The sequence below is a fragment of the Lithobates pipiens genome, unplaced genomic scaffold, assembly GCF_037356315.1.
Source record: "Lithobates pipiens isolate NorthernLeopardFrog02 unplaced genomic scaffold, aLitPip1_a1.2 Scaffold_19, whole genome shotgun sequence".
Lineage (NCBI taxonomy): Eukaryota > Metazoa > Chordata > Amphibia > Anura > Ranidae > Lithobates > Lithobates pipiens.
The window spans coordinates 244,622,078-244,640,088 of record NW_027507764.1 but is presented as its reverse complement, the minus strand read 5'-3'; the positions used below and the strand labels follow the sequence as shown (position 1 = coordinate 244,640,088).

Genomic DNA, 18,011 nt, shown 5'->3' with positions numbered 1-18,011 from the left:
AGGTCAGAGTTTCCTTTTGTAGGAGGAGGTAACTGCCAGAAGGTTTGCAGCAGATGGCCCAGTCTCCCCCATGTCTGCCAAGGATATCTGCATGCCCACCATGACTGCTGAGCTGGTAGAGCACATGGGCAAGATTGCAGCTGATGTCATGAGCCCAAAGGCCCTGCTGGAGGCCGGGAAGGTTTAGGCTTACTCAGTGACATGGAGGGTGAAGACAACACCAAGACCAGACAACAACACAGACTAGGAGATTGGGAGGTAAAAATCAAAACATGGTAGTTAGGATGAGGTACGGATCTGTTAGGACCAGAGCTAAGATGCAACACGTTCTGCTCAGTTCGCATCCCTGCCATGCCCCTCCGTAGGTAGGTAAATTTGGTCTATAGCGAAACTGAGAACTAAGCGATCGAACACCGTTGATGGCTTGGTTCTCGCAGCTCGCTGAGCAGACAGCTACTGACTGTCAATAAACAGCTCTCCACTCTGCCCCCTGTGCTTACTGGAGTGATGAGCTGTGGAGTGGCGGGGAGTGACCATCACAGGCTCTCAGCTGCTCGCTCAGAGGCTGAGACTGATACTGTGACATCAGCAGAGAGTGGACTTCAGCCTGCTCTTTGCTGAAAGCAGGTCACAGGAGTGCAAAAGGAATTGCACTCTTGTGATCCATACAAGAAGCCCAGCCAAACCAGCTCAGGCTGGACTTTTCCTTTTAAGGTTATAGTTTGGGAGACGGCAAATTATGTCTCTTGGTGGGATAACTTCAAAGTATCCACAGGTCTTTCTAACAAATTGTTAAAGATGGCGGTTAGGACTGAGGTGATTTTGTCCGGATTCACCGATTTCGGTACTCCCCGCACTCGGATATTATGCCTCCTGCTTCTAGTATCCTGATCCTCCAAGTGGAGATTAACTGCAATCAATTGTGGGGAAAGGGTCTCTGACGGACTCCAGAGGGGAAATGGCTTTATCCTTTGTGTCCCGTTCTTTCTGTAATGTTTCTCAGTCTGTGCCACAAAATGGGCCTTAATTCGGTTAGAGCAGATAAGGTTGTTTTTTTTTTTTTTTTTTTTTTTTTTTTTTTTTAAGTGCCACAAGCGCTGACATGTTAGAGTAGAAGAGAGGGTGGTCAGGGGTGTCATGATCTCTCACCATATCCTCAGATGTGGGTTGTGACTCCTGACTTAACTCCCCGTGGCCGACCGATGCTATCCTGGCAGGGTCTTCACCTCAGGATGTACACTTTTAAATGCACAGGTTTGAACCGAGCCCAAGGGAAGCAACACTGAGAGCTGGAGCCAGCAGTATTGAAAACTGTATATTGCAAATACTTGGGTATTTTAACAACTTTTTAACCACTTGAGGACCGCCGTATTGCCAATGTACGTCAGCACAATGGCACAGGCAGGCACAATCACGTACATCTACGTGATTGCCTTCCAGCGGGTGGGGGGTCCGATCGGACCCCCTCCCGCTGGTTACGGCGGTCCGATTCGGTCCAGGAGCGCTCCGTGATGAGGGGATGGCCGTTGGTTTTCGGCCACCCCCTCTGGATCGCTCCTGGCCAATGAGAAGCTTCCTCCCCTGTGTATTGTTTACACAGGAAGGAGGAAGTGATGTCATTCTCCTCGGGGCGGTCTTTTTGACCGGACTACGAGGAGAAGAGTAAAAGTAAGTGTGCACCAACACTACACTGACATGTAGGTACACACAGGCACACAAACCCCCCCCCCGATCCCCCCCCCCCGATCGCCCCCCGCCCCCCCCAGTCACAGTGTCACTGATTGCATTGATCATTTCTTTACTGATCAATGCATTCAGTGTCAGTTGTGCCAGTAAAAACTGTCAGGACAGTTAGTGTTAGGTCCAGGGTAGCCCCCTATCACCCCCCAATAAAGATTTAACCCCCTGATTGCCCCTAGAGTTAACCCTTTCACCCCCTTTTGCCAGTGTCACTAAGCGATCATTTTTCTGATCGCTGCATGTGTCGCTAGGTAGCTAGTTATTTTTTTAGGTTCACCGCCAGGTTTTTATATCGCTAGGTACCCCGATATACTACCCAATAATGGGTTTAACCCCCTGATTGCCGCTAGTTAACCCTTTCACCCCCTTTTGCCAGTGTCACTAAGCGATCGTTTTTCTGATCGCTGCATTAGTGTCGCTACAGTCGCTAGGTAGCTAGTTATTTTTTTAGGTTCACCGCCAGGTTTTTATAGCGCTAGGTACCCCGATATACTACCCAATAATGGTTTTAACCCCCTGATTTCCGCTAGTTAACCCTTTCACCCCCTTTTGCCAGTGTCACTAAGCGATAAATTTTCTGAACGCTGCATCAGTGTCGCTAGGTAGCTAGTTATTTTTTTAGGTTCACCGCCAGGTTTTTATAGCGCTAGGTACCCCGATATACTACCCAATAATGGTTTTAACCCCCTGATTGCTGCTAGTTAACCCTTTCACCCCCTTTCACCAGCGATCACAGTATAAGTGTCACTGGTGACGCTGGTTAGCCAGTTAGTTATTTAGGTTCCCCGTCAGGTTTTTATATAGCGCCAGGGACCCCCATATACTACCTAATAAAAATTTTAACCCCCTGATTGCTCCTAGTTAACCCTTTCACCACTGATCACCGTATAAGTGTTACGGGTGACTCTGGTTAGTTTGTTTTTTATAGCATCAGGGCACCCACCATTTATTACCCAATAAAGGTTTAACCCCCTGATCACCCGGCGGGTGATATCAATTAGGTTTTAGGGTCAGGGTCTGCGTCGCCCCAGGCAGCGCTAGGTTAGTGCCAGTACCGCTAACACCCACACGCAAAGCATACACCTCCCGTAGTGGTATAGAATCTGAACAGATCAATATCTGATCTGATCAGATCTATACTAGCGTCCCCAGCAGTTTAGGGTTCCAAAAAAACGCATTGTTAGCGGGATCAGCCCAAATACCTGCTGGCACCTGCGTTTTGCCCCTCTGCCCAGCCCACCCAAGTGCAGTATCGATCGATCACTGTCACTTACAAAACACTAAACACATAACTGCAGCGATCGCAGAGTCAGGCCTGATCCCTGCCATCGCTAACAGGTTTTTTGGTAGCATTTTATATTCAAATCCGGAAGGCAGTGCTTGGTTTTCGGGGTCCCGTACGTGGCTAGGCTCCCAAAAAGTCCCCCACATGTGGTATCCCCATACTCGGGAGAAGCATCAGAATTTATTTTGGGGTGTAATTTGACTTCTGCCCATAGCATGTGTGAGCAATATATCATTTAGTGACAACTTTGTGCAAAAAAAAAAAGTTTGTAATATTCCCGCAACTTTTGGCAAAATATAAAATATTCCATGGACTCAACATGCCTCTCAGTAAATAGCTTGGGGTGTCTACTTTCCAAAATGGGGTCATTTTGGGGGGTTTTGTGCTATTTTGGCATTTTATGGCCTTCGAAACTGTGATAGGTAGTGAGGAGTTAAATCAAAAATTTGCACCCTTAGAAATCTTGAAGGTGGTGATTGGTTTTCGGGGTGCCGTGCGCGACTAGACTCCCAAAAAGTCCCACACATGTGGTATCCCCATACTCGGGAGAAGTAGCGGAATATATTTTGGGGTGCAATTCCACATATAACCATGGCATGTGTGAGCAATATATCATTTAGTGACAACTTTTTGTAAAAAAAAATTTTTTTTTTTTTTTTTTGTCATTATTCAATCCCTTAGGACAAAAAAAATAAATATTCAATGGGCTCAACATACCCATCAGCAATTTCCTTGGGGTGTCTACTTTCCAAAATGGGGTCATTTGGGGGGGATTTGTACTGCCCTGCCATTTTAGCACCTCAAGAAATGAGATCGGCAGTCATAAATTAAAAGCTGTGTAAATTCCAGAAAATGTACTCTAGTTTGTAGACGCTATAACTTTTGCGTAAACCAAAAAATATACGCTTATTGACATTTTTTTTACTAAAGACATGTGGCTGAATAAATTTTGCCCTCAATGTATGACTAAAATTTAGTTTATTCGATTTTTCTTATAACAAAAAGAAGAAAATATATATTTTTTTCAAAATTTTCGCTCTTTTTCCATTTATATCGCAAAAAAAAAAAAATCGCAGAGGCAATCAAATACCATCAAAAGAAAGCTCTATTTGTGGGAAGAAAAGGACGCAAATTTCGTTTGGGTGCAATATTGCATGACCGCGCAATTACCAGTTAAAGCAGCGCAGTGCGAAATTGCAAAAAGACCTCTGGTCCTTAAGGTATTTATTGGTCCGGAGCTGAAGTGGTTAAAGAGGAAACACATCCTTACATGCCAGAGGTGCCCTAAAGACATTAAAAAATACTTTATGGAATTAAATGAGCACCATAATGAAATTGCAAGTAGCTTTTTCCCTCCAGAGTTCTCATTCCAGAAACACTCTTTCTGCTGCACCTGGATCACCACAAAGTTTTTCTTCACTAGCAGCATCTTTAAAGCGGAACTTCACTCTCTCAATCAACAGACTGTTTGTTTTTTGTTTTTTAATTCTTTTGCTGCTAGCCTTAACAAACAGTAAAATGTCATCTCTATTTTTTTTTTTTGTTTTTTTTTTTTACACTTCAGTTACTTTCTGGCTTAGGAAAATGTGATACATCTTAAGAGTCTTCTGGAGGGGAGGAGGGATTTTTTCAGCTAAGCGCACCGCCTTCCTATATTGCAAAATAAATAATGCATTATAATCTAAATAAAATGTAAAGCCCCCCCCCCCCCCCCGTTCTCTTGTACAAGCACAAATGCACACAAACGCATACGTACAGCGCACATAAACATATGCACATGTGTGTGTTATTGCTGTGCATGATGGAATGAGAGGGAGGAATGTAGGGCCATCATTTACAGCTTACTACAAGTTGATGATTTGTAAAGACTTTTAAAGTGTTGCCTTTGGGTATCGTAGTTTGAGTCTTGACATATTTGGTATATATTACTTGACTCTGTCTCTTTTTTTTTTTTTTTTTTTTTTTTTTTTTATATTTTGCAGGCAATTTGGAGATTTTATTGTGTTTTCAAGTCTAAAATTTAAGTGTTTTTTTAGTTATTTATTTTTTTAATGAAAAATATAGATTTGATCAAAAAAAGTAGTGCAATCATTGTGTGAGATAAAATGATGGTGGTTGCATTTTATTTTTTTTTTATTTTTTTGTATGCTACAGGATCTCTGCTTCTAGAAAATGTCATTGTTTTTGGGGCTTTAGATAATCTTCATGACCAAAATGTACATTAACATGTGTGCAAAAAAAGGGAAATGTCCCCCCCCCTTTTTTTTTTTTTTTTTTTTTTTTTTTTTCCTTCTAATCAATGTTGGGAAAGCTTGTTGAAGTAGTGCTGCCATGGAAGATTCTTGGCTACTTGTAAATTGTAATTTTTGAATTTTATTTTTACTTACAAATATGTTGTCTTTCAGGAGGCAGAGATAAACGAGGGGGTCCGATTTTAACATTTCCAGCTCGAACCAATCATGACAGAATAAGACAAGAGGATCTCAGAAGGCTCATATCATATCTGGCTTGCATACCTAGGTTAGACTTTATTTTTTAGTTTTATTGCTATTAAAGCCATCATTTCTCTAACTTATTTCTAAAATTTGCAGTGTGTGGAAAGTACCATTTCTATTAGGGATGCACCAATATATCAGCTGCCATAAGACTATCAGCCTAAAATAGGATTATCTGAATTTGCCGATTAAAAAAAGTGCTCATAATGGCATCCTGCGTCCTATTGACTTTAATTCAAAATAATGCCCCCTATTGACTTCAATGAAAATGCCTCCTATTGACTTCAAGGCAAAATTGTATCTCATTGACTTCAAGGCAAAAATGGCAGCCACATTTAGTATATATATAAAAAAAAGTATTTATTTACATTTTAAAAAACATTATTTTCCCGTTTTGGATGGTGTGGGGATGTTCTGATGACTGTAACGGAATGTCAGGGGAGATCCAAAATTTTTGAGTTGTCCTTTGTACAAAAGGTAAGGGCTAATTTTCCAGCAGGGACACTTGTTTTGGCAACAACTGTCTAGAGGGGTTTTCCCCAAACATTTGAAGATTTTCCCTAAAGTTTTTCTTGTTTCTGGGACAGCATGTGAAGGGAAATATCTCCAATGGTACATAAATTGCAAAAACCAAAAGTGGCAGGGTTGCCATGGGCTACTCCAAAACATAGATAACCATGTACCATTAGTGGAATCGAGTGCTATCTTGATACCCAGAAATGTAGACAATATATAAACATTACAAAGTTTTTTTTTTTATTAATTCAGAAAAAAATGTATTAAAAACAGTTGTTGAGAATCAACCATATTAGAATTTTGTACTTAATAACAACAGACACGTTTACAGTCAAATGGTACCCGGCCTCCTAAAGAGGGGAAGCTGAGGGTACAGCAGATTAGTCCAAGTTGATGGAATTTCTCTACTAGTTTCAAGTGTCGCTTCTTCGGAAGATCTCTTGGTACATATCTAAAATTAAATACATATATTTACATCATTAGCATAGTACATCAATTGATACCTGATGGGGTCAAAACTGTGGAGTGTTTTTACAGATTTTAATTATAGTAGCCTGGCTCACCACTGGAGTCCCCAAAGAAAGCGCCAAGAGTAGGCACGGGTGGCTCCCAACATTGGGGTCTACCACCCCCAGGGAGGACATGGGAGGCACGTTGCACAGAGTAGGCTGTAAATATAACTATAAAACGTATAAATAAATTAGGTTACTGTTTTGTTTTTTCATATTTCACATATAGTGACCCAATTTATTTCTAAGTTTTATATTTATATTTACAGTCTACTTTGTGCAACGTGCCTCCCGTGTCCGCCCTGGGGGTGGTAGACCCCAATGTTGGGAGCCACAACAAAAAAAACGCAATAAGCGATTGGTTTGTGCAAAAGTTATAGCGTCTACAAAATAGGCGATAGTTTTATGACATTATGGCGGACACATCGGACACTTTTGGCGCAATTTTGGGACCATTTACATGCATTGATTACTGTGTAATTGTGACTGGCAGTGAAGAGGTTAACCACTAGTTGTCCCTGTAGGGGTTAAGTGTGTCATAGGGAGTGATTCTAACTGTAGGAGGGGTGGAGCTGTGTGTGACAGGCCACTGATCGCCGCTCCTGATCACACGGAGCTGTGATCGGTGTTGGTGTCATTAGGCAGAAGGGGGAATTGCTTGTTTACATTAGCATTTCCCCGTTCTTCCTCTCCGTGATACAATTGCGGGTATCTCCACGGACATAGAGTCCGCGGGACACGCAATCGCGCTCACAGAGCTCCTGCAAGTTGCCTTTTAAAGGGCAGCGTGCAGGTACGTTAATCTGCCTGTACGTGCCTTCTGCCACAGTGTATCTGCGTGTGGCGGTCAGCAAGCGGTTAATGTGGAGAAATGTACAGTAATGCATTTGGGGGCAAAAAACATAAATGCTAAATATTCACTAGGTGGAGAACCTCTGGGAGAATGAAGGTTGGAGCAGGGTCAAGGGGTGCTCATAGATGAAAGATTGAGCAACAGCATGCAGTGTCAAGTTGCAGCTACCAAAGCAGGCAAAATTTTATCATGCATAAAAAAGGGGATATACTCCAGGGATAAAACTTTAATTCTGCCACTTTATAAAACTCTGGTTAAGCCACATGTGGAGTTTTCCATCCAGTTCTTAACCCCAGTCCTCCGAAGGGATGTGCTTGAGCTCTTGGTGTCCAAATAAGGCCAACAAAACTAATAAGGGGACTGGAGGACCTCAATTACGAGGAATGACTGCAAACGCTACATTTATTTTTGCTGGAGATGAGACTCTTGAGATGGTACATAAGCATAAGAAATAAACTATTCAGTCCCGGGGGGTTAAAAGGACACGGGCACACAATAAGACTGGAGGAGAAGCGGTTATACCTTAAACTGTGTAAGGAGTCCCTCACTGTTAGGGCTATAAGGATGTGGAATGCTCTCCCACTATTGGTGGTGGCTGCGGGTAGTATGGTTATTTTTAATAGACTCTTGGATGTACATTTTAAAGGACACAGCATATAGGGATATGGGATATCACACTGATACACATACACCTACACAGGTTGATCTGGATGGGCTATTGTATTTTTTTCAGCTTTACCGACCTATGTTACTATGTAAAATTCGAGCTTCGGGGGAAACGCCTTGCTGCTTGCTCCTGCAGGATTCCTCCTCCTCTTAACAGGTGCTCCTCTTTGCTGCTTGAACAGTTGCTGCAGCTCTCCTCCCTTGTCATCATGTACATTGTATATAACCATGCCAATAGCCCCCCTACATCATGGGAATACTAGACAGCAGAGTGCTGGCTGCCAGGGGAGCAAGAAAAAGGGTAAGTCATTCATAACCCCTTAAAAAAAATAAAAAAAAATAAAAATAAAAATAAATCTTTCACTGGCTTTAAATCCAGCTTTACAGCTTAACTCCTATGCCTCTTTTGCAGCATTTATCTTAGGTTTTCTGTCCAAAAGACCAACTCCAGGTAGATGCTAGATGAGATGTTTACATCTTGGTTTCCGGGTTCAACAACAAACTGGATAAGTTTGTCTTAAGGTCAATGTATCCTCCTAATGCACAGGTGTCAAACTTTTTTGAGAGACAGGCAATTAGGACATCTACAGTTCCAAAGGCCCGTCAGACAAGAGAAGGGTACTTCACTTGATGAATCTTAGTGCTTTCATCCATGGAATGCGTTCTCTTATTTCTTCAGCTTTGCCTAGACCAGCGTTTGACCTCTCGCAATATTAAGGGCCAGTTTTCTGCCCTTTCTGTCTCCTGTGCTTCGGAAACTGTGGAGTCCTGTATAACCAATGTCTAAGGTAAGTAGCAGTGGTGCGTGATCAGATACGCCTCTGGGCAAATAGGTTATAGAGGAGACCTCAGGGGGAGAACTTTGTCAAAAAGCTTCATCTATTCTTGAGAGACTCCACCCCCCCTCCCCTCCCTACCCCTGAGTTAAAGCCCCCCATGCATAAATCAAAAGCCTTGGGGTATAGTGCAGAAAAAAACATTGCCTCCCTAAGCACCTGTAAGGTTGTGGGGTGAGTGTTCTATATATATTCCCATAATCTGTTTTGGCAGACTCGCACTCCCAGGGAACAGACTTATGCACCAGAATGGACACTCCCCCGGAGCAGGAGGTATCACATGAGTGTTCCGTCCATTGTATTCAGGGTTTAGATAAATGGTTTTCATGGTCTGGCATCAAATGCGTTTCCTGAAAACATATTACGGTGCGTGTGAGCTAGATTTCAGTATTGTGGGTATTACCTGAGAGCGCTTATGTGGGGAGCCTAATCCCTGTACATTCCAAGATAAAGAATTACACGTAGCAGCCATTAAACAGGTACATACATTTGATCCAAGTTAGAAGATCTGTCAAACAGAGGCCCCCTACCCGACATTGTGGACTGGATGCGATACGCGTGTACTGAGAAAACAACTGGCAAGCAACCCATAACTTTGGGTTCATTACCAATTTATGTACAGCTAAAGCTATTGATGGCAGAGCAAGAATTAAGGCACAAGAACTTAATGGTTCATTACCCACACATTGCATCAGCAAATGTGTGGGCAATATATGGAAACGCCACCCAACTACGTGCTCCCATATTAAGTAGTGCCTAGAGTTCAAGACCCTAAGAAAAAAGTGCTGTTATAAGTGTCAGTGCAAAAAGGAAAAAAAATGAAAATAGTCAAAAATCGGTGTTACTATTACCACCATTCTCCAGTAGAGGGAACGGTAGATGCAGTCCAGAAGTCTTTCACTGGGATGGTACATTTCTTGTGATCAGTAGATGGCACCATAGTGCAAGCATGCTTCAGAAACCGAAAGGTGACTTTCACTGTAGTCCTTCCTCCTTACCCAAGGTAGTTTCAGGTCATTCTTCTCTCATTCCTCTGTCTAGATTCAGTTCAGCAAAATATCATTTCCCAAAATTGTCTGAATGTTTTGGATCTGAGAGTGCCTTGTGGGCTTTTTAGCAGCAAGCAACTTTTTAAATTTTTATTTTTTATTTTAACAGATGTACTAATATGATGCCAGCTTCAGGAATAAGGTCTTTTTCGTGACCCTTTGATCTGCAGACAGTTCCCAGTTTTTTTCTTGTCTTGTACATGTGAGTGGTTATTTGCTTTTGTTGAAGAAGAAAGGCTTCCTGTGTCTATTAAAGGGCATGAAAGAAACTCCCTATATAATCCTTTTCTTAAAGTCAAGGGCTGCAGGTCTCACTCTACTGTGTTTATGATAATGCTTTAATACTGCTTATCTACAAAACCGAGTAGTAGAAGGGGTTATGCTGGGTTGACCAGTTTTCTTGGTTTACCAATGTCCATTCCTCTGTAGGCAGCAGTATAACTCAAAGCTGAGAGACTTACTGCGTCCATCGATGGACTCCAAGGATCTAATTTTACTGTGAGTTAAACAATCATCTGATATTTCTTTCTTGATCCCCACTGGGGAGATTTACCTAATTTTGTGCTAGTGGCCATTGTCCCTCTTTGGAAATGTAACTTTTTACAGGTGTCCCTCGAACAGGAGAAATCATTCAGTGGTAATCTGGAAATTACTTTTTATTTGTGGGTTTCCCCTTGCTGTTCAGGAAGTATAAGGAAATCTAGCTGATGGGACAAAGACAGAAAAAAACACTGACCAGTTTTGACTAGAAGCAGAAAGGTAGGCATTGGGGGTTATTTACTAAAGGAAAATCCACTTCGCACTGCAAGTGGGATTTTGAAGTAAAGTAGCGGTAGATCTGAGGGGGACATGCAAGGAAAATAAAAACAGCATTTTAGCTTGCACATGATTGAATGATAAAATCAACAGAGCTTCCACTCATTTCAGATTTACTCCTTAGATTTAGAGCGACTGCACTTCCAAGTGCACCTTCAGTGGATTTGCCTTTCGTAAATAACCCCCATTGTGTCCAGAAAGGCAAGCAGTAGGCCAAGGGCTGGTTTCCAGAATTGCTTGTAGGCTCTATACTACTGATTTTTCCCTACTGGTGACCTACTATGCTTTATTCTGAGTTATGTCGGTGTAGATGGGCATTTTGGTAGCAGGAGGACTTTGCTTTATCGTGTCAGAGCTCCCCTACTGTTGACTGTTGAGGGAATTCTAAAGTGACATTCTAACCTTTGAATATATGACCTGTAAATAACTATAATATAAAACCAAGGATTGTACAAAGAGATCAAACCACTCTATATGTACAGTTGTGTTAATAAGTTTACATACGCTGGCAGAATTTTTATAATTTCTTGGCCATTTTTCAGAGAATATGAATGATAACACAAACTTTTTCACTCATGGTTGGTGTTTGGCTGAAGCCATTTATTATCAACCAACTGTCTTTAATCTTTTTAAATCATATCGGCAATAGAAACGAGCCAAATGACCGGGATCAAATGTTTTCATACCCCAGTACTTAATACTGTGTATCGCCCTCTTTAACATAAATGACAGCTTTTGTGGCATTTGTGGATGGAGACTCTTTATCTTAGATGGTAAAGCTGCCCCTTACTCTTGGCAAAAAGCCTCCAGTTCCTGTAAAATCTTGGGCTGTCATGAACTGCATGTTTGAGATCTCCCCAGGGTGGCTCAATGATATTGAAGTCAGTAGACTGAGATGGCCACTCCAGAACCTTCACTTTATTCTGCTGTAGCCAATGTCAGGTCAACTTTGCCTTGTGTTTGGATCATTGTCATTTTGGAATGTCCAAGTATGTCCCATGTGCAGCTTCCTGGCTGATGAATGTAAATTTTCCTCCAGTATTTTTTGATAACATACTGCATTCAACTTGCCATCAATTTTGACCAAATTTCCTGTGCCTTTTGTAAGCTCTCACATCCCTAAAACATCAACAATCCATCTCTGTTTCACAGTAGGGATGGTGTACCTTTTTATTATAGGCCTTGTTGACTCTCCAAATGTAGCGTGTTTGGTTGTGGACAAAAGGCTAAATTTTGGTCTCATCGCTCCAAATGACTTTGTGCCAGAAGGTTTGAGGCTTGTCTCTGTGCTGTTTGGCGTATTGTAAGCAGGATACTTTTTGGCATCCCGCTTTCTGCAGATGACATGACCATGCAGCCCATCTTTCTTCAAGTGCCTCCTTATTGTGTATCTTGAAACACCCACACAACGTTTTCAGAGAGTCCTGTATTTCACCTGAAGTTATTTGTGGGTATTTGCATCCCGAACAATTTTTTGCTGGCAGTTGTGGCTGAAATTTTTAGTTGATCTATCTGACCCTGGTTTGGTTTCAACAGAACACATCATTTTCCACTTCTTGATTTAGAGATTTTGAAGACTGCTGATTGGCATTCTCAATTCCTTGGATATATTTTTATCTCTTTACTGTTTTATACCCCTTTCCTGTTTTATACAGTTCAACTATCTTTTCATGCAGATCCTTTTGACAATTCTTTTGCTTTCCCCATGACTCAGAATCCAGAAACGTCAGTGCAGCACTGGATGAAAAATGCAAGGGTCTGTCAGGAGTCCAGAAACTCATTTACCTTTTTTATATATACACACACAATAATTAAAGCAAACCGATCACAGGTGAGGTTAGTTACCTTTTTAATAGCCATTCAAATCCCTTTTGTGTCAACTTGTGTGCATGTTATCAGGCCAAAATAATCAGGGTCATTTTGGGTAGTTTCTGTTGTCATTCTGATATAAAAAGAGTAAACACAGTTGATAAATGGCTTCAGCCAAACACTAACCATGGATGAAAAGTGTTTTTGTTATTCATATTTTCTGAAACATGGCCAAGAAATCGTAAATTCTGCCAGAGTTTGTAAACTTGTGAACACAACTGTATATTGCAAACTGCCTATATTTGCGGTCTGTCAACTAAAATATTAGCCATAAAGCTATCCCTGAAATTACCAGCTGCAGTCACACACCTCCACCCTTCATTGGAGGGGGGGGGAAGGAAATTGCATGACAAAGGAATTCACATTTTCAGTGATTCTCATAGTTAGGTGAGGTTGAAAAAAAGATACAAGTCCATCAAGTCCAACCTATGTGTGTGATTATATGTCAATATTACACTGTATATCCCTGTATGTTGCGGTCGTTCAGGTACTTATCTAATAATTTCTTGAAATTATCGATGCTCCCCACTGAGACTACCGCCTGTCGAAGGGAATTCCACATCCTTGCCGCTGTTACATTAACCACTTGCCGACCGCCTCACGCCGATGTACGTCGGCAGAATGGCACGGGCAGGCATAAGCACGTACATGTACGTGATTTGCCTCCCGCGGGTCGGGGGCCCGATCGGGCCCCCGCCCGGTGCCTGCGGCGGTCGGTTTTCGTTCGGGAGCGATCCCGGACGAGGGGACGGCCATTCATTCATGGCCACCCCCTCGCGATCGCTCCCGACGAATGGAAATCCCCGGTGACATCACTTCCTCTCCTGTAATGTAAACACAGGAGAGGAAGTGATGTATTCTCTCCTCCGTGTCGGTATTTTTCGTTCCGACACGGAGGAGAGCGGATCAGTGAGTTGCACCAACACATCCCACACACAGTAGAACATGCCAGGCACACTCACACCCCCCCTTTACCCCCCGATCACCCCCCCAATTACCCCTGCCCCCCCAGTCACAGTGACACCAATGTCATTTTTTTTTTTTTTTTTTTGCATTGGTGTCATTTGTGACTGTAATAACTGTTAGGGCAGTTAGGGTTAGCCCCCTTTAGTTCTAATGTACCCCCCTAACCCCCCCAATAAAGGTTTAACCCCGTGATCACCCCCCGTCGCCAGTGTCACTAAGGCTGGGTTCACATTGCAGCGGTTTATGAGAACGAATGTGATTCGCACCGCACTGCAGTGCAAATCACATCCGATCTCTGTGCGATTCGAGTTCAGCCATTCGCCGCACCCGCCGCACCCGCCACACCCGCCGCACCCGCCGCAAATTCGCACGGGACCCTTTTTTTGGCCCGCAGCAGAATCGGATCGCATGGGTGTTCACACCATGCGATCCGAGTTTGCAGATCGCACTGCGATATGCGAACTGATCTGGGGGTGTCAGTAACATTTCACTGACACTCCCAGCAGTTCGCATAGGGCAGTGTGAACTGCCGCCGGGAGGCATGCGATGCGGGAACCCGCCGCGGATTCGCGGCGTTTCCGCATCGCTCCAGTGTGAACCCAGCCTAATAAGCGATCATTTTTCTGATCGCCGTATTAGTGTCACAGGTGACGCTAGTTAGGCAGGTAGGTATTTAGGTTCGCCGCAGCTTTTTATAGCGCTAGGGACCCCCATATACTACCGCATAAAGCCCCCTGATTGCCCCCTAGTTAACCCTTTCACCAGTGATCACCATATAACTGTTACAGGTGACGCTGGTTGGTTAGTTATTTTTTTATAGTTTCAGGGCACCCGCCATTTATTACCTAATAAAGGTTTAACCCCCTGATCACCCGGCAGGTGTCATTTGTGACTAATAACTGTTAGGGCAGTTAGGGTTAGCCCCCTTTAGTTCTAAGGTACCCCCCTAACCCCCCCAATAAAGGTTTAACCCCGTGATCACCCCCCGTCGCCAGTGTCACTAAGGCTGGGTTCACATTGCAGCGGTTTATGAGAACGGATGTGATTCGCACCGCACTGCAGTGCAAATCACATCCGATCTCTGTGCGATTCGAGTTCAGCTATACAGATAGTATGGCTGAATTCGTGTCGCACCCGCCGCACCCGCCGCAAACTCGCACGGGACCCTTTTTTTGGTCCGCAGCAGAATCGGATCGCATGGGTGTTCACACCATGCGATCCAAGTTTGCAGATCGCACTGCGATATGCGAACTGATCTGGGGGTGTCATTAACATTTCACTGACACTCCCAGCAGTTCGCATAGGGCAGTGTGAACTGCCGCCGGGAGGCATGCGATGCGGGAACCCGCCGCGCATTCGTGGCGTTCCCGCATCGCTCCAGTGTGAACCCAGCCTAATAAGCGATCGTTTTTCTGATCGCTGTATTAGTGTCACAGGTGACGCTAGTTAGGCAGGTAGGTATTTAGGTTCGCCGCAGCTTTTTATAGCGCCAGGGACCCCCATATACTACCGCATAAAGCCCCCTGATTGCCCCCTAGTTAACCCTTTCACCAGTGATCACCATATAACTGTTACAGGTGACGCTGGTTGGTTAGTTATTTTTTTATAGTTTCAGGGCACCCGCCATTTATTACCTAGTCTCACTAGTGTACCCCTAAATTTAGGGGTGTCTACTTTCTAAAATGGGGTCATTTGGGGGGGGGGGGGGTTTGTGCCATCTTGGCATTTTATGGCCTTCAAAACTGTAACGCCCTTAGAAAGCCTGAAGGCGGTGCTTGGTTTTTGGGGCCCCGTACGCGGCTAGGCTCCCAAAAAGTCCCACATATGTGGTATCCCCGTACTCAGGAGAAGCAGCAGAATTTATTTTGGGGTGTCATTTCACATATGCCCATGGCATGCGTGAGCAATATATCATTTAGTGACAACTTTGTGAAAAAAAAAAAAAGTTTGTAATTTTCCCGCAACTTGTGGCAAAATATAAAATATTCCATGGACTCAACATGCCTCTCAGCAAATAGCTTGGGGTGTCTACTTTCTAAAATGGGGTCATTTGTGGGGGTTTTGTGCCATCTTGGCATTTTATGGCCTTCAAAACTGTAATAGGTAGTGAGAAGTGAACTCAAAAAATTACGCCCTTAGAAAGCCTGAAGGCGGTGCTTGGTTTTCGGGGCCCCGTACGCGGCTAGGCTCCCAAAAAGTCCCACATATGTGGTATCCCCGTACTCAGGAGAAGCAGCAGAATTTATTTTGGGGTGTCATTTCACATATGCCCATGGCATGCATGAGCAATATATCATTTAGTGACAACTTTGTGAAAAAAAAAAAAAAAAAAAAAAAGTTTGTAATTTTCCCGCAACTTGTGGCAAAATATAAAATATTCCATGGACTCAACATGCCTCTCAGCAAATAGCTTGGGGTGTCTACTTTCTAAAATGGGGTCATTTGTGGGGGTTTTGTGCCATCTTGGCATTTTATGGCCTTCAAAACTGTAATAGGTAGTGAGGCGTGAAATCAAAAATTTACGCCCTTAGAAAGCCTGAAGGCGGTGCTTGGTTTTCGGGGCCCTGTACGCGGCTAGGCTCCCAAAAAGTCCCACATATGTGGTATCCCCGTACTCAGGAGAAGCAGCAGAATTTATTTTGGGGTGTCATTTCACATACGCCCATAGCATGTGTGAGCAATATATCATTTAGTGACAACTTTGTGTAAAAAAAAAAAAAAAATTTTTTTTTTGTCATTATTCAATCGCTTGAGGCAAAAAAATAAAATATTCAATGGGCTCAACATGCCTCTTATCAATTTCCTTAGGGGGTCTACTTTCCAAAATGGGGTCATTTGGGGGGGTTTTGTACTGCCCTGTCATTTTAGCACCTCAAGAAATGAGATAGGCAGTCGTAAACTAAAAGCTGCGTAAATTCCAGAAAACGTACCTTAGTTTGTAGATGTGACAACTTTTGCGCAAACCAATAAATATACAATTATTGACTTTTTTTTTACCAAAGACATGTGGCTGAATACATTTTGGCCTAAATGTATGACTAAAATTGAGTTTATTGGATTTTTCTAATAACAAAAAGTAGAAAATATCATTTTTTTTCAAAATTTGCGGTCTTTTTACGTTTATATCGCAAAAAATAAAAATCGCAGAGGCAATCAAATACCATCAAAAGAAAGCTCTATTTGTGGGAAGAAAAGGACGCAAATTTTGTTTGGGTACAACATTGCATGACCGCGCAATTACCAGTTAAAGCAGCGCAGTGCCAAAGTGTAAAAAGACCTCTGGTCATTTACCAGCAAAATGGTCCGGTCTGAAAGTGGTTAAAGAAACCTCTACGCGGTTTTAGGTTAAACCTCCTTTTTTTCTAATTTTAATGAGTGGCCACAAGTCTTGTTAAACTCCCTTCTGCGAAAAAGTTTTATCCCTATTGTTGGGTCACCGGTATGGTATTTGTATATTGAAATCATATCCCCACTCAAGCGTCTCTTCTCCAGAGTGAATAAGTTCAGTGCTTGCAACCTTTCCTCATAACTAATATCCTCCAGACCCGTTTATTAGCTTTGTTGCCCTTCTTTGAACTCGCTCCATTTCCAGTACATCCTTCCTCGGGCCCAGTGCTGAACTGGACAGCATGTTCTAGGTGCGGCCGGACCAGAGTCTGTTGGAGCGAGAGAATTATTGTTTTATCTCTGGAGTTGATCCCCTTTTTAATGCATGCCAATATTCTGTTTGCTTTGTTAGCAGCAGCTTGGCATTGCATGCCATTGCTGAGCCTATCATCTACTAGAACCCCCAGGTCCTTTTCCATCCTAGATTCCCCCAGAGGTTCTCCCCCCAGGGAGGGTATAGATTGTATTCATATTTTTGCCACCCAAATGAATTATTTTACATTTTTCTACATTGAACCTTATTTTCCATGTAGCTGCCCACACCATTAATTTGTTCAGATCTTTTTGCAAAAGTTCCACATGCTGCGGAGAAGTTATTGCCCTGCTTAGCTTAATATCGTCCGCAAATGCAGAGATTGAACTGTTTACACCATCCTCCAGGTCATTTATGAACAAATTAAATAGGATTGGTCCCAGCACAGAAACCTGGGTGGGCCCCACTACCCACCCCTGACCATTCTGAGTACTCCCCATTGAACACCACCCTCTGAACTCGCCCCTTGTAGCCAGTTTTCAATCCATGTACTCACCATATGGTCCATGCCAATAGACCTTATTTTGTACAGTAAACATTTATGGGGAACTGTGTCAAATGCTTTTTCAAAATCCAGATACCATCCATGGGCCTTCCTTTATCTTAGATGGCAACTCGCCTCCTCATAGAAGGTTAATACATTGGTTTGGCGAGAAAGATTCCTCATGAATTCATGCTTATTACTGCTAATTATACTGTTCCCATTACTAA

General features: G+C 43.0%; 1 protein-coding gene across 1 annotated transcript in view; it reads left to right on the top strand.

The window, feature by feature from the left end:
* LOC143998051 (triple functional domain protein-like) overlaps positions 1-18,011 on the top strand; it is a 70,221-nt gene that overhangs the window by 38,058 nt on the left and 14,152 nt on the right. Inside the window, exon 3 of the mRNA XM_077493826.1 lies at positions 5,431-5,545. Within this exon, the coding sequence (XP_077349952.1) occupies positions 5,431-5,545 (115 nt within the window). The remainder of the gene's footprint in view (positions 1-5,430; positions 5,546-18,011) is intronic.